Source organism: Oncorhynchus mykiss, chromosome 18 (assembly GCF_057628025.1).
Source record: "Oncorhynchus mykiss isolate SJ-2025 chromosome 18, ASM5762802v1, whole genome shotgun sequence".
NCBI lineage: Eukaryota > Metazoa > Chordata > Actinopteri > Salmoniformes > Salmonidae > Oncorhynchus > Oncorhynchus mykiss.
In genome coordinates this window covers 28,171,641-28,195,680 of record NC_143039.1, presented here as the reverse complement: position 1 = coordinate 28,195,680, position 24,040 = coordinate 28,171,641, and the positions used below count along the sequence as shown (strand labels likewise).

General features: G+C 43.4%; 2 protein-coding genes across 5 annotated transcripts; one reads left to right on the top strand and one right to left on the bottom strand.

The window, feature by feature from the left end:
- Positions 1–1,146: 1,146 nt before the first annotated feature.
- LOC110495796 (uncharacterized) lies at positions 1,147–5,153 on the top strand. 2 transcript variants are annotated; one of them, XM_021571235.3, is made up of 6 exons: positions 1,147–1,572; positions 1,982–2,044; positions 2,193–2,234; positions 2,976–3,038; positions 3,342–3,470; positions 3,690–5,153. In XM_021571235.3, exons 1-6 carry the CDS (start codon positions 1,245–1,247, stop codon positions 3,974–3,976), a joined length of 912 nt encoding a protein of 303 aa, XP_021426910.1. In that variant the 5' UTR covers positions 1,147–1,244; the 3' UTR covers positions 3,977–5,153. The 2 variants fall into 2 exon arrangements, with proteins under 2 accessions (XP_021426910.1, XP_021426911.1); XM_021571236.3 differs by lacking the exon at positions 2,193–2,234 and having other exon boundaries at positions 1,182–1,572.
- Positions 5,154–8,590: 3,437 nt separating this feature from the next.
- LOC110495795 (cordon-bleu protein-like 1) lies at positions 8,591–16,588 on the bottom strand. 3 transcript variants are annotated; one of them, XM_036952247.2, is made up of 8 exons: positions 15,713–15,887; positions 13,883–14,042; positions 13,425–13,626; positions 13,111–13,336; positions 12,711–12,826; positions 12,313–12,504; positions 11,735–11,846; positions 8,591–10,132 (listed from the first exon to the last, which is right to left on the bottom strand). In XM_036952247.2, the coding sequence occupies exons 1-8, from the start codon at positions 15,720–15,722 to the stop codon at positions 8,673–8,675; spliced, it is 2,478 nt and encodes an 825-aa protein (XP_036808142.2). In that variant the 5' UTR covers positions 15,723–15,887; the 3' UTR covers positions 8,591–8,672. The 3 variants fall into 3 exon arrangements, with proteins under 3 accessions (XP_036808142.2, XP_090064204.1, XP_090064203.1); XM_090208078.1 differs by lacking the exons at positions 8,591–10,132; positions 15,713–15,887 and adding exons at positions 10,331–10,932; positions 16,427–16,588; XM_090208077.1 differs by lacking the exon at positions 8,591–10,132 and adding an exon at positions 10,331–10,932 and having other exon boundaries at positions 15,713–15,913.
- Positions 16,589–24,040: the final 7,452 nt, after the last annotated feature.

Genomic DNA, 24,040 nt, shown 5'->3' with positions numbered 1-24,040 from the left:
TACAAGCACATCCCTCTTGCTCTGTCTTTGTTTGCCCTGGCTATTTGCCACATCATGAAAAACAATCACCAGTATCATATCCCTAACATTTAACCAGGTTACCACATATCCTCATACAAAAAGCACCACTACAAGAATCTGACAATGTCAATTACATGGAACCCACTGATTTCCCATTCTTCCAAAGTAGAAAAGATCAGCTGAATACATGTTCCAGGTCAAAGGTCAAATATCATCTCCCCCGCATTTTGTTTCCCAACACAACAACCCCTCAGGCGCTGCTAACGTTCTCTTTCCTGCATCTCCATCGTACTGTGGGGGGGCTGTTAGTCCCCAGGTGGAGCTGTTGAGTACTGTTCAGCTCCTCTCCCCCACCAGCTAGTCAGTCAGTGTGTCCAGGAGAACAACGCTTTGGGTTATTAATCGATTGCCTATTTCAATCCTAGCAAAAGCTACTCCGTGAACACACACACACTCCAACCGCAAGCACCCCTATAGGCTTATTTATGATGAGCATATCATCCTACTGCTACAGTATGAAAACCAGCCGTGAGGCTCCTTGTAAAACTAAACTAAATATATATATTTAATGGTAGAATATATAGATGAAAACAAATTAACAGATGACTGAATAAATTAATGGGAAGTACTGATTACCGGTTGTTGTGTGAGCTGCTCAATTGATTTGACAGGATGCAACCGTTTTGTGTGTGTGTGCGTGTGCGTGTGCGTGTGCGTGTGCGCGTGTGTGTGTGTGTGTGCGCGCGCGTGTGTGTGCGCGTGTGTGTGTGCGCGCGTGTGTCCGTGCGTGCGTGTGTGTGTGTGTGTGTGTGAGTGAGTGCATATCTGTAAAAGAAAATGTCAATACTATGTGATTGTGTTACTTGTGAATGTGTAATCAGTTCATCTGTGCGTCTACAGTGTGCATTCATGCATTGTGTGTGATCTGTCACAGTATTAGTACTATGTAAATAGATAAACATAAACATTGACACACCGTACCTTATGGAGATAAAGAAAGACCTTCAACCAAATAACAGGTTCTGTTCTCCCACAACCTTGCAGTGTCTCAGATTAAAAAGGCAGCCAGCTCACCTTGAATTCTTCAGTAGGATCCTTGACATTACTTTGTACACATTACGTCAGAAACATGTGAAACACTTCTCAGGCAGTGGTTCACTGCTTTTTTTTGCCTGTAGTGAGCCTCACAGGCTGCGTTATTTCTGAAGAGGTGTCGTTTCAGAATGAGGGGTGCTGTAGCTCTGCTGGTGTTGCTGCTCTGTCCGTCTGGGACATGGACTCAGGGAGAAAGTGGAGGGGACAGAGAGAGTTTGGTAGAGAGCCACGGGACTGAAGATACAGAGACGACTAGCAAGCAGACGACCGGCCAGACCATCACAACCCCTGATATCTGGGGCGAGGTAGAGGAGCTTAGAGACATGGTGGATAACTTGGGAACCGTGGTTTTGGAGCAGAGACAGAAGCTGAGGAACATGGAGAAACAAGTGGAAAGAAGGTGGAGAGAAAAAAGGAGCAGAGGAGCTGAGGCCAGACTGGAGAGTGAGAATGCTGGTATTTATGGAATTTGGTTCATTATGACCTCGTTTCAGTGCAGGATGAACATGTTTGTGAGAATTGTTTTGTTTCCATAAATCCAGCTATGGGGACCAGACTGAGTCAAATCAAAAATCAAATCAAATTGTATTTGTCACATGCGCCGAATACAACAGACCTTACAGGGAAATGCGTACTTACAAGCTCTTAACAATTTTCTTAAAACTACATTGTTGGTTAAGAAAGTATTTACTAAAATAAACTGAAGTAAAAATAAATAAATGACAAATTAATTGAGAGAGAGGTGGAGGACTTGAAAGAACAGAACATGGGTAGAGGCCTGTTTTGTTTTGTAACACAAATTAATTTGTTATAATGAGGTCAGATTAGAGGAGGATCATGATCTTACATTTTCTCGTAATTCTAGCCATGGGCGCCAGACTGAGTGCCAGTGAAAGGGAGGTGGAGGAGCTGCAGAGAATGAATGCAGGTAATGTCATTTGTCCACCAACATCAGTTGTATATCGTTAGAAAGAAAGGGTCATGAATAAAACTGTATTTGTAAAATTGTCCATGAAAACTGTTTATAGACCGTTTATTTATGCTTATTTCTCATATGAACTCACTTCATATTTTAGCCCTGGAGGCCAGAGTGACAGACAGTGAGAATGGGAACACAGGTAAATCAATGTGACCGGATTCTGGATCGTAGGCGTTTGTTGCCTTTTCCTAACTTCCCTGAACTTTCATGTGCTTTAATTACAAAAGTGTCTGGGATCTGCTAAATGATGACCCTAGTTTCGTCAAGGAGAAAGCACGGAGCTATGTAGGGAGAAAGGCAGGATCCCATGTTTGAGATAAAGGAGGGGGATAATAGACTACTTCCTGGAGGACGACGCCACGCTGACTCATTCGTTTCCATGTGAATTCTTAAAAAGATGGGTGGGGCGAAGGCCTAAGAAGGTGTGAACAAGGCTGAATGGGCGTAAACAAAAAAAGAGCCCTCTAGAAAGTGTGAAAATCATTCAAGGGCACTTTTGCCTCCTACTTGTCTCCAAATTGTAATAACAGGTTTATCAAATATCAAAGAAGCATAACGTAATTATATCATATTATATGCCACTTTGAAGCTAAGTTTGTACTTAGCTTCAAGTCTGAGTCTGTACTTAGCTCACCTTCCTGAGTTCAGTCACATATATTTATTTTTTATTGAACCTTTATTTTCTAGGCAAGCCAGTTAAGAACAAATTCTTATTTACAATTACCCCGGCCAAACTCGGCCAAAGCTGAGCCAATTGTGCGCCACCCTATGGGACTCCCAATCACGGCCGGATGTGATGCAGCCTGGATATATGAAATCATTCTGCTTAAAACAGAGAGTTTAAGCATCATTTGACTAATCTGTCTTTTTGTAATGGTAGCTTTAGAGGCCAGACTGAATGCCAGCGAGGGGATGGTGGAGAAGCTGAGGAGAGAGAATGCAGGTAAACTCCATGGTGCATGTACTGTAGGCCTACGATTGCACATGCTTGTAATCTAATGGAATGGCTGTTGGGCTGTTGGCGAATCAAAGCGTTTTTTATATTTTGCTCCATGGCCGAATGCGTTCGTAATATGATAAATGTCGCAGATTGCATCTTTGTTTTTCACTTAAACCTTTCGTTAGGATTTCATTTCTATGTTTTTTTTAAGGTGATTTTCGTCTTCATCAGAACCATATTATGCATTTTACCATGTTTGTTTTTGTCTTTAATCAGTGATTTGAATTCCCTCCTCTGTGTTCATAGACAGACCAAAGGTGGCCTTCTCTGCTGGTTTGACTAACGATGGACATGTAGGACCCTTTAATAGTATCACCACACTAGTATACAGAAGGGTCATCACCAACATCGGCAAGGCCTACAACCCAAATACAGGTTTTGAACATTCTAAGACCCCCTTTTCACTTTGTATTCAAATGTGACCTGGGATCAGATCATGTTCACATTAGACATCTGCTATCAGGCAGGTGTACACATGCATTGTAATTGTGTCATCTTTATCCCATATAAAAACATGTAGACAACCAGCTATTCCAGCATTGCTAACAGTGTCTGTGACAGTCTGTTAACGTATTTGACTCTCCTCTGATGCAGGTGTCTTCACAGCACCAGTGAGAGGACTCTACTACATCAGATTCACTGCCATGGGTCTCAAGGGTCCACAGTCCATAGGTGCCTATATTTACCACAACGACAAGAGTGTCATGTTCAATCACCAGAACAATGACAATGGGCGTAATAGGTTCTTGTCTAATGCGTTGACTCTAGAGCTGGAGGCCGGGGATGTGGTCTACATGCGTCTCCCAGTAAATCAGGAGCTCTATGATGAAAAGTCGAGTAACTACAGCACCTTCAGTGGCTTCCTGCTCTTCCCTATGTGAAGGGGGCACTCTGGTGTGAGTTTGAGATCAATCAATTATCCAGATCATTTGCACCATTGATGTAAAGCGACTCCTTCACTCCATCCAGGCTTTTGCTTGTATTTTTGACAATGAGAATTGCAGAGGAAAAAGAAAATGAGATAATATATAATCATAAAAATGAATGATTTATTTGATTTGAAAATGTAAAAGGTTGTTAAATTCATATGTTGATGGACATAAGAAGGTTAAAGCACAGCATTGATTTTCACTGCTACACAGACGATACACAGCTTTACATTTCCTTGTCACCAGAGTATTTTAGCTCCACAGATAAAGTATTAGACTGTATTAGTGATTTAAATACCTGGATGGCTCACAACTTCCTCCAGCTAAATCAAGACAAGACTGAGATACTTATTATTGGAGCCAATTATTAGAGAGAATTTGGCTCACATTTTAATTTACGGGCAATGAAGGTGAAACACCAGGTACAAAACCTAGGTGTCATTTTAGAACCTGAACTCAATTTCAAATCACACATTAGGAATGTGACCAAAATAGCTTTTGACCACCTGAGGAATATTTCCAAGGTGTGGCTGTTTCTCTCTCAGGCTGATACAGAGAAACTCTTTCCATGCTTTTATTACAAGCAGACTACTGCAATGCTCTCCTGTCTGGTCTGCCCAAGAAAGCCATTGGTCAACTGCAAAACATACAGAACTCTGCAGCCCGGGTACTGACCAAGACCAGACGTAGAGCACACATCACATCAGTTTTAAAGTCTCTGCACTGGCTGCCTGAGGGTTTTTATATCAATCCACAATTGTGCACCCCAATACATGTCAGACATACTATTAAGTTATGTACCCAGATGGTCCCTCAGGTTTTCTGTCCCCAAAGCCTAGGACCAAGAAGTATGGAGAGGCATCCTTTTGTTATTATGCCTCCACAGTCTCTGGAATAGCCTGCCAGAGAACCTGAGGGGGGCTGAAACTATAGACATAATTTAAAAGAGATCTTTTTAGTTTTGCTTTACCTAAGGGTGCTTTTTAGTTGTTCAGTCTTTGTTATTCTTTATTTTATCCTCCTATTTCAGTTTTGAATTAATGTTTTTTTTTCCCGTGAAGTGCATTGTGTTGCGTTCATGTCTGAAATGTGCTGTATAAATAAAGCTTGATTTAATTTGATCTAAAAAGGCCCTGCTTAATCAAAGGCTTTATTAATTCAATCTCTAATGTGACTGACACTATATGATCCTACATTAACAGTATGTTGTAACCTCAAAGGTTTCCCTCATTATTATGCAGATGTTCAAGGCATCTGACACGAAACACTATAAATACAAACGTATGTGGACACCCCTTCAAATTAGTGGATTCATCTAGTTCAGCCACACCCGTTGCTGACAGGTGTATAACATCCAGCACACCGTCATGCAATCTCCATAGACAAATATTGCCAGCAGAATGGCCTTACTGAAGAGCTCAGTGACTTTCAACGTGGCACCGTCATAGCATGCCACCTTTCCAACAAGTCAGTTTGTCACATTTCTGCCCTGGTAAACTATAAGTGCTGTTATTGGGAAGTGGCAACGTCTAGGAGTAACAACGGCTCTGCCGCTAAGTGGTAGGCCACACAAGCTTACAGAACGGGGCCGCAGAGTGCTGAAGCGCAAGCGCGTAAAAATTGTCTGTCCTTGGTTGCAACACTCACTACCTAGTTCCAAACTGCCTCTGGAAGCAACGTTAGCACAAGAACTGTTCGTCGGTAGCTTCATGAAATGGATTTCCATGGCCGAGCAGCCGCACACAAGCCCATGCGCAATGCCAAGCGTCGGCTGGAGCGGTGTAAAGCTAGTCGCCATTGGACTCTGGAGCAGTAGAAACATGATGAATCACGCTTCACCATCTGGCAGTCCGACAGACAAATCCGGGTTTGGCGGATGCCAGGAGAACGCTACCTGCCCAAATGTATAGTGCTAACTGTAAAATTTGGCGAAGGAGAAATAATGGTCTGGGTCTGTTTTGCAAGGTTCGGGCTAGGCCCCTTAGTTCCAGTGAAGGGAAATCTTAACGCTACAGCATACAATGACATTCTAAACAATTCTGTGCTTCCAACTTCCAGGCAACAGTTTGGGGAAGGCCCTTTCCTGTTTCAGCATGACAATTCCCTCGTGCGCAGAGCGAGTTCTATACAGAAATGTTTTGTTGAGATCGGTGTGGAAGAACTTGACTGGCCTGCACAGAGCCCTGACCTTAACTCCATCAAACACCTTTGGGATGAATTGGAACACCGACTGCGAGCCAGGCCTAATCGACCAACATCAGTGCCCGATCCCACTAATGCTCATGGCTGAATTGAAGCAAGTCCCCGCAGCAATGTTCCAACATCTAGTGGAAAGCCTTCCCTGAAGAGTGGAGGCTGTTATAGCAGCAAAGGGAGAGGCAAACTCCATATTAATGCCCATGAGTTTAGAATGAGATGTTCAACAAGCAGGTGTCCACATACTTTGGTCATGTAGTGTATAACATCATAGCCCAGTTTGAAATGCAACCTTTCATCACAAGAAGGAGAATGCCAGAGTTGTCACTTGTACTGGATATCTTTAGGTAGCTTCAGCATGTGTGTGTGGGTGTGTGTCTCTCTACCTTTGAGACGTGACTCTCCCTTAGGGGCGATAATGGCATTCTCCATGACAACGGCCGCATGACATCGCCGCTGCCCTTGAGGGCCAGGACACATCCTCCGGGGGATCACCGTGGAAACACAATAGGGTCAGAGGTCACCTCCCGTCACCCCCCCCCCCTCCCTCCCTCCCTCCTTCTCAGGTGGTGAAAAGGATGAAGCTAGAGGCGAGGACTGTATCCCAGCCCTCTGCCCTGGTATGGTGGTAAGAGGCTTTAACCACAGGCTGCATCTGCTCTGGCTAGGTCTGACTGTATGTAGCAACTGCTGCTTGCTGGCTGTCTCTAAGGCCAGAGCTGAATCAATATACTGTGGATGCACTCAGCACCCATCCATACTGTTACACAGTGCAGCCTTCGGGCAGAGGTACAATATGTCAACAGTACAAGATTTAACGCTGTATATTCTCAGTTTATTCTGTAGTGTTGCACTCTGAACAACATAGAATGCATAACAAGGACATTATTTTTCACATCATGTGCATTATCTTCCATCAACGTTCTACACATAGCTCCCGGTAGAATATCCTTGTCAAATACCAACCATAACTCAATTATGGACAATAAAAACAAGGCTTGAACTGAAACACACTAATGCATTTTTTAAAAAAAGAAGAAGTATAACCAGTAAAGACAAAGAAAATGTATAATTGATGCTCTTCTTAAATATCGGGATATGTCAATGCTATTAATTTATCAAGTGTGGATCACAAAACAGCTCACTCAGAGGTTCTGTACATTACTTATTTGTGAAGTGTGCTCCTGCTCTCCAGTGGCAAAAAAAAAGCAACACACCTTAGTTGATTATGGTTGATCATTTTTATATTATATAGTAATGATGTCTGGGAAAAAATTATTCACTCAGAAAAGGTGTGATGCGTAGAAGGAAATTGACAGAAAAATTTTTTTATCAAAATAAAATGAGAGATTACATATGATTTAATCTCGGTTTTGGCACATTTCAACACAAATGAGCCAACAGGAAACTCCATGTACAAAAATGTATATCCCATAAATACTGTACTACCAAGGTCAAATAAGAAATGACGATGCATTTCTTATTAGACCTTGGTAGTACAGTATTTATGGGATATACATTTTTGTACATGGAGTTTCCTGTTGGCTCATTTGTAAGTCAAACATCTTAATAACATAAGGCAGCACTGCCTCCAGTTAATACAGGTAGCATGATACAAAAAAACAAACATTCAGTGAACATAAAATGACCTGTACACTAACCAAACTCTTGGATGAAGTCTTGGATAAACGTTTCTATAACGTGCTGACTCCCCGTGCAAAACAAGGGGCCTGGGTTCCTCTAAGTGGGGTCCACTTGGAGGTCATGTGACTATGTGGTGGCCGGCTACTACTACTTCACTGCAGTCGCCTCACTCTAAACAGGAACTTCCATTCACAGATTTACTAAGAAGCCATTATGGCCCCTGTGGGACAAGAGACACAAATATCACCAGTTTAGATGAAGTCCTTCCTCCACCAGGTCACACAGAGTGTGAGCGTGTCCACAGAGGTATTCCACAGGGCCATATACCACATAAAGATAACAGACAAACACCAAGGTGTCTCAGAAGAATACCAGCCTGGCAGGACTGTTTAGAAAGGCGTAGGTCGCCATTTAATGTAACAAATGACGTCTTTCCAGAGAGAAAAAAAAATACCACTGTAAAATGTACACACTCACATAAAGATATGCCCTTCCCTTCTTTCCTGTGTAAAGCAGTGGAGGCTGGTGGGATGACCTATAGGAGGAGGAATGGAATTAATGGAATGGTATCAAACACATGGAAAACATGTTTGACCCCATTCCATTCCACTCCCACCAGCCTCTACTGGTGTTATGAGTTCACCTGTGGAACATATGAGGTTCACAGAGAGAGATCATGAAAGTTAAGAATGGCAACTTTATGTATAGAAGCAACCACATCGTAGTATGATAGGGGTAACCAATGGTTCAGTTGTTGGTCCAATCCAGTTGCTACAATGGCAAATTTTGCCAGCATGTCATCACTGTGTCAACGCAGGTCAAAATCATCACTCACCACATTGGTTCGCGGTAAGGCAGAGGAGGGTGAGGAACTGGAATGGGAGGAACAGGCGGGAAGCAAGTCTGGTGCTGGCCTTCGGGAGGACTGAGACTTACGGACTGCTAGAGCCACAGCCTGGGCAAAGCAGGAGGGGATGCCGGTTTTCCTGGCCAGGGTTTTGGCTGCAGGCACGTATGGTTTGGGTGAAGGGGCGTTAGTCTGATTGTCTCCCTCTGCTGGTTCACAGAAGGAACGACTCAGCGTAGGAAGAGAAGAGGGAGGATAAGAGGGAGGGCGGTGATTTCTTCCCCCAGGAGGCCTCAATCGTAACTGGGTTGGCTCTGTCTCCTCCACCTCCTTATCATAGCACACAGGGGGAGGGGGTGGAGGGAAACAGAAACGGTCCTCTTCGGCCTCCATCACCAGACTGAGCTTCCGGAACGATCCTCTGCTCTCTAGTAGTTCAGGAGTTGAGGTCACCTCATCTCCAGGTATTCCATTGGTGTGGGCCAACAGGTCAGCTGCGTATGGGTTGGGTATCTCTGAGAGTGAATCTGACTCCTCTAGGACTTCTACCTCTAGACTTTTCTGTAGTTCTGAATCTACACTGTCTGTGGGTGATTCGGACTCCTCCTGGACCTCAACCTCTGAACTCTCCTGCTTGACTACCACTGGTGAATTTGGTGCGGTCTGGTAAAGCTCGCTAGGACTAGACACAGTTGGAGGACTGATGACCCAGTCAGTAGAACCTTCTGGAAACCCTGGAGGAGAAAGTTTAGAATCCATATCAGGCTCTGAGGTGGATGCCTCAACCACTGACCTCTCCAGCAATACAGGTGTCTTCTTCATTGTCCGGTGGTGCTCCAACCCAGGCTCAGCAACACCATTAGAGGGTTCATCAATGGTTTGTGCTGGGTCTAAGGCCTGGGGCTTCGCCAGGGTCAGGTCCGCCTCCAAGCCCCTCTGCCCTATCAGTGACTGCCCTCGGGGCACCACGGTGAAGGTGGTCAACCCCTCCCTCAGACCGGGACTCCTCCAAGCCTCACCAGGGGCCTTGGTCTTGAGTTGGAGTAAAGAGAGGGGACTGAATCCCTTACTTCCACCCGACTGTGTCAAGGACACAGGGGAGCCTCCATTGGTGGAGTTCACAGGTCTTAGGGTTGGGAACGAAGGATGCTTGAGGTTGGCCCTGGTTTGACAAAGCAGGAAAGGGGTTAGTGTCTCCCCTATGGTGGGAGGGGAGGGAGGGCAGAGAGGAGAGGGATGGTAGAGATCGGAAGGTGGAAAGGTGCTAGAGGGACAAGAGGTAGTGGATGGGGTAGAAGGGGGAGTGGGGGGCACTCGGGGCTGAGTCAAAGGGCTGGAGATGTTTGGGGATGAGGATGTGGAGTCCAGGTCCTCCTCACACTCTCCCATCTCCTCCAGTGTGTAAAGTGATACTCCCTTCCCTGTAAAGACAGAGAAACTGTTAGAATGTTAGGTTAATCTAGAATAGAGAATGGTTGGTTGTTTGAGTAACTGAGTATTGCAATATAGGAAATAAGGGTGCAAAGATGATCGTAGATTAGATTCTGATTGAAATGACTACTAAGGTGGTTGTAACTCATTTCAAACAATACAGACGGCCCAGTTTCTGACAAAACAAGTTCATCAAAGCACTTTATTCAAATCAAAATGAATACATTTGCACAAGGAATAGCAACCTACGTCTGACTTAGAAAACATGATCTCCTCAACCGATGTAGTTTAAACTATAAAACTGATTGAAAAGAAAGAGGTGAATGGTAGAAAACATGTCAATTGAGGAACAGAAAAACAACAAAGAAGACAGAAAAGACACGTTGGAGACAATAAAACCTAATCCCCGTCATGGTTTCATTCAAAAGTGAACTAGTGTACGTCATTTACACTGAGGTGTGTATTGTATTGTAGCGTCTCTTTCGAAGGCACAGTTATGTGGCAGGAAACAAAGCTGTGTTACTGTGCTGAGGAACCTACCATCTAAAACGCAGAGAAAGGAAACAAAAAGGTTACAAGGCGGTAAAAGCACAACACACTAACAAAATCAACAAAACAGAAATAAAAATAAATAAGAGCTTATAAGACTATAAGACTACAAGCATGACAGTTCAAAAAACCAACACGGTGGAGAGGAGGAAGAATCGTTCACCACGGGGACAAGAGGAGAGTGGAGCAGAAGGAGCAGCACAGAGGAAGAGGAAAGGAGGACGCAGCTCTCACTCGCCGTCTGCAGGGGAGAAAGAAGGGGACACTGCTTAGAACAGTGGTCTACAATCCTGCTCAGGTGCCAGGACTGAGAAGTACCGCCTACCGGGAGCCCTAATCGGTGATTAACAGCCTAAAAGGCGAACACCACTGCCAAGGAGAACCAACAGCCAAGCAGGACAATCAAGTCAGACAGGGGAATGAGTCAACAGAAAGAGTCCACTAAAATACTGACCACTAGAGGACAGGTGAGACACCATATGCAGCACATGATTCTACATGGGCCTCCCCTCTAACTCAGGGATGGGCAACTAGCAGCCCATGAGCCTCCCCTCTAACTCAGGGATGGGCAACTGGCAGCCCATGAGCCTCCCTAGGAGGCTAGGCCCTTTTGTAAGGCCGCGGAGCTATTTCAAAAAAGGAAATCAGTCAGGGTCTCAACTTACTGTTGAGAGTTAGAATAATAATAATAGAATACACAAAGTGCGTTTGTGCATCAGCAGTCACTCAATTAGCACACGTCAGCATTTCATTTTTTAATTGGTAAATTAGTCTAGCAGCTAGGCATATAAACTTGTAGTAAGCATGGTGGAATTACTGACTGGGGTGGGTACCACTGATCAGCAGTTATCATATTTAAAAAAACAATTGCCACCACCCTATGGTAAAATGTGTAGAATTTCAGGGGGGGGTATGAGTTGGGTATGCAGACCCGCCCCCACCCCATCAAAGTTCTTAACTCAATATTACAACACTGAGAGTCCATTCAGATTAGTGATTCTAGTGATTCAATATGACTGAACTAGTGATTCAATATGACTGACCTTTGATCTCAGTGTCCTGGGGTGCTCCTTTGTGGGTGTTAACACAGGAGGATGGTGGTGGGGGGGCACAGGGGGGTGGCGGGGGGGCTCTCCTCTTCTTCCTAGAGGTCAACTGGAAAACACCAGAAACAAATAACGGTTTAACCCAGGATCCTCTAAATCTACCTTACATTCTCACTGTGGTCAGGGAACAATAGCTTGGAACCACTAGTTAAAGTCTAAAGTCTACGGCTGAGTCTCAATAGGATTAACATGCTTCCTTTTCTTGTGTCCTTTTCTCTATAACCACTAAACTCGCAAGGCATAATCAGGTAATCAGATCAGGTGAAGTCAATATGGTGGAAGCCTCCCCTGTCTTTTCACATATAGAGCCCCACAGTGGTGTAATAATACCCATAAAAAACCTACCGGTCAAACAAGGAAATGGTTCCAATTGTTCTTCCAATAGGGGATTTTTGAAACACTTAAAATAAGGGCTGTGTTTCATGCAGGCTTAACAAAGCAAACAAGCAAAGGAAACCATGAAAGAGTATCGAGAGACACCCCTAAATCCGACTCCCTAACCACCAGTCACTCACCGGCTGGACGTTGAGGTTAGCAGGGACACTTTCGGAGCCTGCCATGGGGGGCATGGGTGCCCGTCTTTTCTTGACCATGGTGTTGTCCATGGGCAGGGTGTTGGAGGAGTGGATACCCAGGGAGTTCATGCTGATGCTGGCCACCCGCTGGTTTTTCAGACCACGCGAGGCCGGGGCACTCACTGAGAGACCCTTTAGAAGACGACCACAGCAACAAAAAAAACACATCACTAAGCTTTATCGGTGTACACTGAAATCCTCCCACGCACTCAAATCTAGCACGGCTGAGGAAAAAAAACAACTGCATTCACAGATCTAGTCAAAGTCTAAACTCTACTTCTTACACAGCGCTTACATTCGATGGTAAAGCTAAGCTGTGGAAGAGTAAAACAAATTACCTTTTCTGGTTTCTTCTTAATTCTCCTGAATAAGCCGAACAATCCCCTGTTCTCTTTCTCTTTCTGTTTCTGTTTCTGCTCTTTACTTGGTAGGGTGGGTGTTTCTACAGGTGCTTCTAGGAGAAAGAAATAGCAACGACAGATGGTTGAGAACTGGTATTCTAATGAAATGTGCTCATTGCCGAAATCTTGGGGCATATTTCAGACATTTTCGTTAAGTTTTGTACTCTCGGGGCGAGGTAGTGTGATAACCACTTCAGGACTGACAGCTGTTCAAGATTAGAAAAAGACATCCATGTTAGCATTTTCATATTTACAGTATATAGACACTATGCACTCAGTGGGTAAATAGCATTCTGTAGACAGTCTCCAAGCGGAGTAACATAAAAACATATCTCACCTGCCATGTTCTTGGCGTATAGTTCCCTTAGTCCATAGTCATCGAGGGACCTGCTCAGGTTTAAAGGTCCTTCAGAGTCGTTGGCTCTCAGAAAAATGGTGGACTCCAGGTCAAACTCACACTTCTCACACACCGCAGGCAGGAGCTGCTCCAGAGGGACTCTAGGGTTGACCCTCACAACGGCCTTATGGTTCTTCTTGTAGTTGATCAGCAGACGTACAGTGACCTACAGGAAACAGTATCCCTTCGAGTTCATGAACTGACCTAGGTTGGAGATTGGCTAGTGGGTACAGATGCATTTTGTCAGTATTTACCTCTGGCACGTACGGCCTCTTTATCTTCTCCTCTCCCCCTTTAGGTTTCAGTAGGATCCTGTGAGGCTCCATGGCTCCAATCAGAGTGCTGGGTTTGAAGGAGATGTCGTTTCTATTGGCCGACTGGAGTTCCATGGTGAAGTCAGATGGATTCAGGTGGTACTGGGCACAGAGTGTGACCAGCAAGTCCATCACAGGTTTACTGTAGAGATACAAACACAGCGCAGGTGTACTACATGTGTCCACAGTATAGAGCTATATTCATGGTTAAAATTAATTCTAATGATGTTCAACTAAAAAGAGGAATCAATTTACATTTAAGTCATTTAGAAGACGCTCTTATCCAGAGAGACTTACATTAGTGAGTGCATCCATTTTCATACTCAGTCAATCCATTCCAAATACACAGCATGACTTCGTATGGCTCCAATGAAACATTCTGTCTGTATGCCTCTTACCTCCCATGTACCGTGGCCATTTTCTCCAGGCCTCCTGGTAGAACCACTGCTAGAGTATGCTCCCTCTCCAGCGGGTTCTCCTCCTTCTCCTCCATGGATCTTCCCCAGGGGTCTAGACGCGACCAAAGTCTGAGACTTGACTCAATCTCAGGTGAATCTCCTAACAGAGAGGGACAATGTCAACATAAGGAGAAGAGATGACATCCTGTGAGAAGATGATGTCACAGTCAACTAAAAGTGTTACAGTGGTACAGGACTTACACTGCATGACCAAATGTTTGTGGACACCTGCTCATCCAACATCTCATTCCAAAATCAAGGGCAATAATATGGAGTTGGTCCCCCATTTGCTGCTATAACAGCCTCCACTCTTCTGGGAAGGCGTTCCACTACATGTTGGAACATTGCTGCGAGGACTGGCATTGCTGCGAGGACTTGGAACATTGCTGCGAGGACTGACGTTGGACGATTAGGCCTGGCTCCCAGTCAGCGTTTAAATTCATCCCAATGGTGTTCGATGGGGTTGAGGCCAGGGCTCTGTGCAGGCCAGTCAAGTTCTTTCACACCGATCTCAACAAACCATTTCTGTATGGACCTTGTTTTGTGCATGGGGGCATGGTCATGCTGAAACAGGAAGGGGCATGGTCATGCTGAAACAGGAAAGGGCCTTCTCCAAACTGTTGCCACAAAGTTGGAAGCACATCATCTTCTAGAATGTCATTGTATGCTGTAGCGTTCACTGGAACTAAGGGGCCTTATGAAGGGGCCTAGCCCATGAAAAACATCCCCAGACCATTATTTCTCCTCCACCAAACATTACAGTTGTAACTATGCATTGGGGCAGGTAGCCTTGTCCTGGCATCCGCCAAACCCAGATTCCTCGGTTGCAACAGAGGACAGCCGATCTTCACACACTATGTGCTTCAGCACTTAGCAATCCTGTTCTGTAAAGCTTTTGTGGCCTACCACTATGCGGCTGAGCCGCTGTTGCTCCTAGACATCTAGACATTTCCACTTCACAACAACAGCACTTAAATGTTGACCAGGGCAGCTCTAGCAGGGCAGACATTTGACAAACTGACTTGTTGCAAAGGTGGCATCCCTTGAAGGAGCCACATTGAAAGTCACTGAGCTCTTCAGTAAGGCCATTCTACTGCCAATGTTTATCTATGGAGATTACATGGCTGCATGCTCAAATGTTATACTCCTGTCAAAAACAGGTGTGCCTGAAAAAGCCACTAATTTGAATGGTGTGTCCACATACTTATGCATATATAGTCTATCACAGACTAAGTCTTGCCTGGCCCCGACCTCTGAGGACCTGTGTGAAATGTCGTGTTCCTGCTCTAAAAGTACTTTGGAGATGGCATTTAAATGCCTGAGAGAGGAGCCCCTCTGGGCCTAACCGATAAACCCTTCCCATCCCATCCCTTCATGGTCTCTGAAAAAATTAAACATTCATCCACTTGTAAAGCTGGGGCTACTCACACATCCAAGTGCTTGACTTGAAATACTTATGTACAGGAGGTACGGTGAATTATACAATGTTTATGTAGATGTGAAATCTAAAACCACAGTCGTCCTCCTTTTCGCAGACAAAAACATGAACATATCGTACAAGGTTTACTCAGCAAGAGTAAATACATTTAAATTGTTTTCATTTTAAATTGTCACCAGACTTGACCACCTGACAATTACTGGATTTTGACTTTGTGCGTATTTGGCACACTAGTTCGAAATTAAATGTTTTAATGTCACTTCCAAGTGCTTTTAATACTACTACTTGTCGTTTAAACGTGATACAAACTGCAAGAACAGAAGTCTACTTACGAGACAACATCGGAATGGCTTTTCTGGACACGGTCGTCAAATAAAAAAGACCTAATATTCACGCACACAAACGTATTGTTCAACGTTTTGGGGCAAGCGTAGTTGACAAAACTGAGCACCAGCATGCAAAGTGTCAAACCCCTAGTTTATGTCAGAAGCGAGTTCAACAATGCATGCCTTCCTCTGCAGCTGTGAGTAAATGTTCGTCACCACGTTTCTATACTGTAATACGTGAGTGCTGCTCTCCGGAATGCGTTGCTAGGAGGCTTTATAGTTCTAGGACTCGCAACACTTTGGGTATGCCTGCCCTCCACTCAATGTGGAAGAATATGCTGGGGGCTCCTGTGAACATATAAATTACATAACTAAAACACGTTTTACTATATAGCCGTTCTGTCCTGTACTCTTAAACCAATGCACAACTGAATGATAGTGGTAATCAGGGAATCTAATTGAATAGGTTAAACACTTAAATTCACAAAAAAAAAATCTCTCTTTAGAATAGAGCAAATATACTCAGAATAGACCAAGCACATAATTAAATGCAGCCCTGCCTGGGCCATGTTGGTCAACTGGCTAATGCAAACCAGAATAGGCTTTACTCCTCCAAGAGCAAGACGGATTAGTGCTCTCCAAGCCCTGTCCCAACATATTGTCCAGCAGTTACACAACAATCGAATCCACAAATCAGTTTTAACTAGACAATGTCCTTACCTCTCTCTGTCCAGAAATGAGATATCTTCCATCAACATGACTGTCATTTCACCACCATCAGAGGGAGAGAATTAGAGAGAGGGAGAGATCCCTTGCTCTGTAATCCTTGTTTAGCAGACAGCCTACTGCACCTTCTGGCCCTGCCCAGCCCTCTGACATCACAGACTCTGCCCTGTCTACACATAGACCCTACTGTACTATACAGCCTAGTGAACCCTAGGGCTCCTATGGCATTATTTAAACTGGGTGAACCCTCCGTAGTCCCTTTAGCTTGTAAACACATTTCTAGTCTTAGTTACCGTACCCTTCTCATCCTGCTTGGACTAGAGACTATACAGTATGGCTTATAGGTTTGTGTGCTGCCATCTTTGCATCGTCAGTCATGTTGTCCTGTGTGGTGATACTATACTGAAGGTAACCCATTCTGATTTCTGTGTCTACAATGCATTCAAATAAATGGGGAGGACTGATCTGGGGTGTATTCATTAGTCAGATTCCATTGCAAAATTGATTCTGTTGCAACACGTTTTGCAACAAAAACCCTTTCCTCCAAATGAAAACAAATTCATGTTCAGTACCAGTCAAAAGTTTGGACACACCTACTCATTCAAGGATTTTTTTTAATTTTTACTATGTTCTACATAGTAGAATAATAGTGAAGACATCAAAACTATGAAATAACACATATGGAATCATGTAGTAACCAAAAAAGTGTTAAACAAATCAAAATATATTGTATATTTGCCCTTTGCCTTGATGACAGCTTTGTACACTCGTAGCATTCCCTCAACCAGCTTCACCTGGAATGCTTTTCCAACAGTCTTGAAGAAGTTCCCACATATTAAAAAAATAAAAATAAAATCACCTTTATTTAACCAAGTAGGCTAGTTGAGAACAAGTTCTCATTTGCAACTGCGACGTGGCCAAGATAAAGCATAGCAGTGTGAACAGACAACACAGAGTTACACATGGAGTAAACAATTAACAAGTCAATAACACAGTAGAAAAAAAGAGAGTCTATATACATTGTGTGCAAAAGGCATGAGGAGGTAGGCGAATAATTACAATTTTGCAGATTAACACTGGAGTGATAAATGATCAGATGGTCATGTACAGGTAGAGATATTGGTGTGCAAAAGAGCAGAAAAGTAAATAAATAAAAACAGTATGGGGATGTGGTAGGTAAAATTGGGTGGGCTATTTACCGATAGACTATGTACAGCAGCAGCGATCGGTTAGCTGCTCAGATAGCAGATGTTTAAAGTTGGTGAGGGAGATAAAAGTCTCCAACTTCAGCGATTTTTGCAATTCGTTCCAGTCACAGGCAGCAGAGAACTGGAACGAAAGGCCAAATGAGGTGTTGGCTTTAGGGATGATCAGTGAGATACACCTGCTGGAGCGCGTGCTAGGGGTGGGTGTTGCCATCGTGACCAGTGAACTGAGATAAGGCGGAGCTTTACCTAGCATGGACTTGTAGATGACCTGAAGCCAGTGGGTCTGGCGACGAATATGTAGCGAGGGCCAGCCAACTAGATCATATAGGTCGCAGTGGTGGGTGGTATAAGGTGCTTTAGTAACAAAACGGATGGCACTGTGATAAACTGCATCCAGTTTGCTGCGTAGGGTGTTGAGCACTTGTTGGCTGGTTTTCCTTCACTCTGCGGTCCAACTAATTGGATTGAGATCGGGTGATTCTGGAGGCCAGTTCCTCTGATGCAACACTCCATCACTCTCCTTCTTGGTCAAATAGCCCTTACACAGCCAGGAGGTGTGTTGGGTCATTGTCCTGTTGAAAAACAACTGATAGTCCCACTAAGCCTCAAACCAGATGGGATGGTGTATCGCTGCCGAATGCTGTGGTAGCCATGCTGGATAAGATATCTAAACCAATCACAGACAGTGTCACCAGCAAAGCCCCCCCACACCGTCATCACACCTAAAGCAAACAGTAAACAGTTTATTTTGCAAAGCATTATGCAACAGACAAAAGGTTTTGCAACGGATTGCAACTAATGAATACACCCACCCTTGCCTGTGATTTATTGAGACAAAGTAGCACCATTGAGGGAGTAGAAATCTACTGTTTGGAGGCTCCGCTTGGTTCAACACTATCACACAAGGTCAGACTGGACTATAGCAGGCGATGGACATTGTCCCTATACTAAAGTTTAATTTACACAGTAGCAGTCACTTACCAAGTAGGAGTTTAATCAATTTAAGCCCAGGAACACATGTCCACATGGACTGTAATCGTGTAATCTTATTTGGTGGTTAAACAGTGGAGATTCCCTGCACCAGTTAGTTTGTAAATATATACTTATATAAATGTGCTGCATTGGCCACATTTCATTGCTACAAATCACTTGTCACTTATCTGGTGTGCACTAATGTTTATGTACTGAAATCTGTGAGATGGACACACGCTATCATTTTTAAATGGCTGTCTTAGAATAATGAACATTTCATACCATGCTGTGTTGTCATGTGTTGCTGCCTTGCTATGTTGTTGTTTTAGGTCTCTCTTTATGTAGTGTTGTGTTTTCTCTCTTGTAGTGATGTGTGTTTTGTTCTATATTTATATTTAATTTCTTTAATCGCAGCCCTCGTTCCCTGCAGGAGGTCTTTTGCCTTTTGATAGGCCATCATTGTAAATAAGACTTTGTTCTTAACTGACTTGCCTAGTTAAATAAAGGTTAAATAAATAAATAAAATCCCCCTACTATTACAGCCTACACACACAGATCTAAGCTTATCCATCTTTAAACAGTGGCGGCCATGTTGATGAACTTTTCTGAAAAGCGTTGCACCCTGACCCCATAGTGAATAGTCGTATCTATAGGTGAGGAAATAGAGTCCGTAATTATAAAGCCCTTAATATGAACTCATTTTCCTCCTCTGTTTTCCTTTGTTATCTCAATGCACTATTTACTCGAGCCAGTTTATTGAATAGGTCAGAGGTTACTCGGGAAGTTTTGACTCTGGCTTGTGTGTGTTCCCCCTAGACTCCTACAGGTTTCCTGTCCTGCACAATCACATGTCCACCAGTAAAATGGAGGTTAGTAAGAAAACAATACCATCTGACTAAATGAACAGTTTTAAATAAATCAACATTTGACCGAAGCAAGCACAATTCCTTTAAAGTGTATAGAGGCCATTTATTCTGAATTTTCCCTATCCAGTTTTTACTATTTTTTCAGTCTTGGAATAATCAGGAAGTGCAGTAGATATACAGTGTATTGAGTGGCTAACTAACTCCCAACACCCACTGAGTACTATGGCATGATATAACCCTAAATACCACAGAGCTGTAAGGGTCAAGCTGTTGCAAGGCACTCACATTCACCACTAGCCCTCTAATGAAACCATTAGCAGAGTCACAGCCAAATGTCAAGAGGGGACAGGAGCCATGAGCTCCACCTCAGTCACATAGCTGACATTGTTTCAGGAGCACAGTGAGGTCAGTCACATGCTCTGCCAGCCTGATAAACAACTAAAGATTTTGTCACAATATGACATCCCAGCCACCTTCAATTGTCTCCTTCTACTCGAGGAGAATGTAATGTGTCTGGAATGTCACATTGTGACAATTTTTTTAAATATATTTTTTGCATATGCCTGTGGTCACTTTGAATGTCAGGTCGAGGTTTAGATCAGCGCTTGATCAATAGTTTGATTAGATGCCTGAAGGCTTATGAAGAGGGTGTTTGGAGAAACCCGAGTTTGTTCTTCTTGAAAAGTCATGCTAAGCTGAAGTCTTGGGTGTGTCTGTCGATGGAGTGATCGTTGTTTGGGAGATTATGTATGAGTGTGTGTGTGTGTGTATGTGTGTTTGCGTGATGCGAGTGTACAGTGCATTCGGTAAGTATTCAGACCACTCTACTTTTCCACATTTTGTTACATTACAGCCTTATTCTAAAATGGATTAAATGTTTTTTTTTTCCTCATCAATCTACACACAATACCCAATAATGACAAAGCAAAAGAAGGTTTTTAGAAATGTTTGCAAATATGTTAAACATTTAAAAAACGGAAGTATAACATTTACATAAATAAGCACCTTTGGCAGCGATTACAGCCTCGAGTCTTCTTGGGTATGATGCTACAAGCTTGGCACACCTGTATTTGGGGAGTTTCTCCCATTCTTCTCTGCAGATCCTCTCAAGCTCTGTCAGGTTGGATGGGGAGCACAGGTATTTTCAGGTCTCTCCAGAGATGTTCGATCGGGTTCAAGTCCGGGCTCTGACTGGGCCACTCAAGGACTTTCAGAGACTTGTCCCGAAGCCACTCCTGCATGTACTTGGCTGTGTGCTTAGGGTTGTTGTCCTGTTGGAAGGTGAACCATTGACCCAGTCTGAGGCCCTGAGTGCTCTGGAGCAAGTTTTCAGCAAGAATTTGCAAGGATCTCTCTGTACCTTGCTGGGTTCATATTTCCCTCGATCCCGACTAGTCTCCCAGTCCCTGCCGCTGAAAAACATCCCCACAGCATGATGCTGCCACCACCATGCTTCACCATAGGGATGGTGCCAGGTTTCCCCCAGACATGACGCTTGTCATTCAGGCCAAAGAGTTCAATCTGGGTTTCATCAGACCAGAGAATCTTGTTTCTCATGGTCTGAGAGTCTTTAGGTACCTTTTGGCAAACTCCAAGTGGGCTGTCATGTGCCTTTTACTGAGGAGTGGCTTCCGTCTGGCCACTCTACCATAAAGGCCTTATTGGTGGAGTGCTGCAGAGATGGTTGTCCATCTGGAAGGTTCTTCCAACTCCACAGAGGAACTCTGGAGCTGTCAGAGTGACCATAGGTTTCATGGTCACCTCCCTGACCAAGGCCCTTCTTCCTCAATTGCTCAGTTTGGCCGGGCGACCAGCTCTACGAAGAGTGGTTCCAAACTTCTGAATGCCGATTAAGACACCCCTCCGCACCTCTCTGATTCAGAGGGGTTGGGTTAAATGCGGAAGACACATTTCAGTTGAATGCATTCAGTTGTACAACTGACTAGGTATCCCCCTTTCCCTTATGTAAATAAGGTATTTCTGTTTTTGGTTTTAAATACATTTGCTAATATTTCAAAAAACCTTGTCATTATGGGGTATTGTGTGTAGACTCATGAGGTAAACATTTTATTTAATCAATTTTAGAGTAAGGCTGTAACATAATCAAACATGGAAAAAGTTAAAGGGTCTGAATACTTTCCGAATGCACTGTATGCCTGTGTGTGTTTCTGTGTCTGTGTGTGCGGCGTGTATGTGACAGAAACTCACACGTATTACTTTCATCACTGAGACGGTAATGAGAAGAGAACAGTGTAACCATGATGACAGGCAGCTTCGGGAACTTCCCTTGCTTAGGAGCCAGGTGAATGTCAAACAGTCAGACACTCCACATGGGCGCCAAGGTTAACCAGCACTACAGCTTTTTAATTCACTATGACAGCATTGAAAAAAAACGAAAATGTCATGTTCTGTGTTAAATTCAGGTACATTTTGAAGGGTTAGATGTATATTTGAAGGAGATGGATAATTAGGAGATTGGTGGCACACTGCTTTCTTGGCTTGTTGTAAAAATGCACTTTCACCAGCAGAGGGCAGGAACCTGCAAGAATCACAGGGTGGCTCTGCTTCAGGAGGCACACACACCCACTGCTTGCCGGTTCTCCCTGAGTGCCACTTCAGAGAGAACACATGTTGCTCTTAAGTTGGAAGTGCAGTTCTTTAGAATGCTCAAGTATGTTTTGTGCTTAAAAGACAGACGGGTAGCCTTTTTCACCCACACTACAGCCCATCTGACAGAGCCTGCTTCCCAATAGTCTACAGTGGCACCCTGACCTTGTGTCCTATCCTTCGTCTTCTGCATTGATCTGAATGAAACGGCTGGATAGGTGGAAGAAAAATCATCTAATAGGATTTCTTCCATTATATTTGGTGTTTTCAGATTGGTGCAGTTGTGGAGGATCAAGATCACCAGTGAGCTGGAGTTTCTTTTCAGGCCGAGGCTACGAATCAAATCAAATCAAATCAATTTATATAGCCCTTCGTACATCAGCTGATATCTCAAAGTGCTGTACAGAAACCCAGCCTAAAACCCCAAACAGCAAGCAATGCAGGTGTAGAAGCACGGATACAGAGTTTTCGCTCCCGTCCCTCCCCTTCTGGAAACTTCTTTCCCAAATCTAAGAATCCAAATCCCATACTGTGCATATGTTATTCACACACATTCATGTTTCTCTATTTATTCACCCTCTTCTGAAGCCTCAACCAATTAAGATTGATTTGATGATGTAGCCTATGTCACTTCCTCATATTTCTGAACACATGTTCCAAAAATATACAGTGAGCTCCAAAAGTATTGGGACAGTGACACATTTTTTTAGTAGTTTTGTATTTGTAAATAATACAATGAGGGCAGACTGATAGCTTTAATTTGAGGGTATTTTCATCCATATCAGGTGAACCGTATAGAAATTACAGCACTTTTTTTTTTACATAGTCCCCCGATTTTAGGGGACCAAAAGTATTGGGCCAAATTCACTTATGTGTATTAAAGTAGTCAAAAAAGTGTAGTATGTGGTCCCATATTCCTAGCACACAATGATTACATCAAGCTTGTGACTCTACAAACCTGTTGGATGCATTGAATGAGTGAAAAAGTTACACACAAATATCATACCCCAAGACATGCAAAACCTCTCACTACTACAATAACTGAAGGTTTTTGGGCGGGATATATTTGTGCATCTGTAACTTTCTCACTCATCATTATTCACCATTTATTCAGGACTATCCTCAATCATGGTAACATTCAAATTAATGTAGATGTGTTTAGAAACATATTCCATTTGTATTTACAATAAAGTGACTCCAAAATGACACAATACATTATTTATTTCTGTTGGGCACAATATAATCTGAAACACATCCAAGACAAACAGCAAATGCATCCAACCAGTTTGTAGAGTCACAAGCTCGATGTAATCATTGCATGCTAGGAATATGGGACCAAATACTACTACACTTGACTACTTTAATACACATAGAAGTGAAATGGAGGGACTATGTACAAAAAGTGCTGTAATTTCTAACCGTTCACCTGATATAGATGAAAATACCCTCAAATTAAAGCTGATTCTCTCCACTTTAACCTCAGTCATTGTTATCGTTTTAAATCCAAAGTGCTGGAGTTACAGAGCCAAAACAACAACAAAAAGCGTCACTGTCCCAATACTTTTGCAGCTCACTGTATAAGAAGTCTAATTACAACCGTCTATCTGTTGTAACGGATATTGCCGTAGCACAAGCAATACGTAGTCTACACATTGCATTGGGGCAAAATCCATTCGCGTTTTGTGTGATGTAATATGTGTAGTTTGCTGCCATATAATTAGCAGTCTGCCTCAAGTTTAGCCAATGTTTGCCAATATGCTAAATAATGGTTTAAACATTACGTCGCTATTGACTGTCTGTCTGTGACTTACTTGTACGATATGCTGTGTAGTCTACATTTAACTTGCCTATCGTCATGTAACTCCCCTCCTGAATAAAATACGGAATTACTAAACAACCTGTTTGTGTTCTGCTTATTTTTGCAATAGCTTACTGTTACAACAGATCTACGTTTC

Bases quoted from the DNA above. Each gene is read 5' to 3' on its own strand.
- LOC110495796 (XM_021571235.3), top strand. From the start codon at position 1,245: ATGAGGGGTGCTGTAGCTCTGCTGGTGTTGCTGCTCTGTCCGTCTGGG. The intron at 2,235-2,975 runs GTAAATCAATGT...TTGTAATGGTAG, and splicing joins CAGTGAGAATGGGAACACAG to CTTTAGAGGCCAGACTGAAT. The intron at 3,471-3,689 runs GTTTTGAACATT...CCTCTGATGCAG, and splicing joins GGCCTACAACCCAAATACAG to GTGTCTTCACAGCACCAGTG.
- LOC110495795 (XM_036952247.2), bottom strand. The intron at 13,627-13,882 runs GTAAGAGGCATA...GTATCTCTACAG, and splicing joins ATGGCCACGGTACATGGGAG to TAAACCTGTGATGGACTTGC. The intron at 12,505-12,710 runs GTAATTTGTTTT...CGTCTTCTAAAG, and splicing joins TTAAGAAGAAACCAGAAAAG to GGTCTCTCAGTGAGTGCCCC.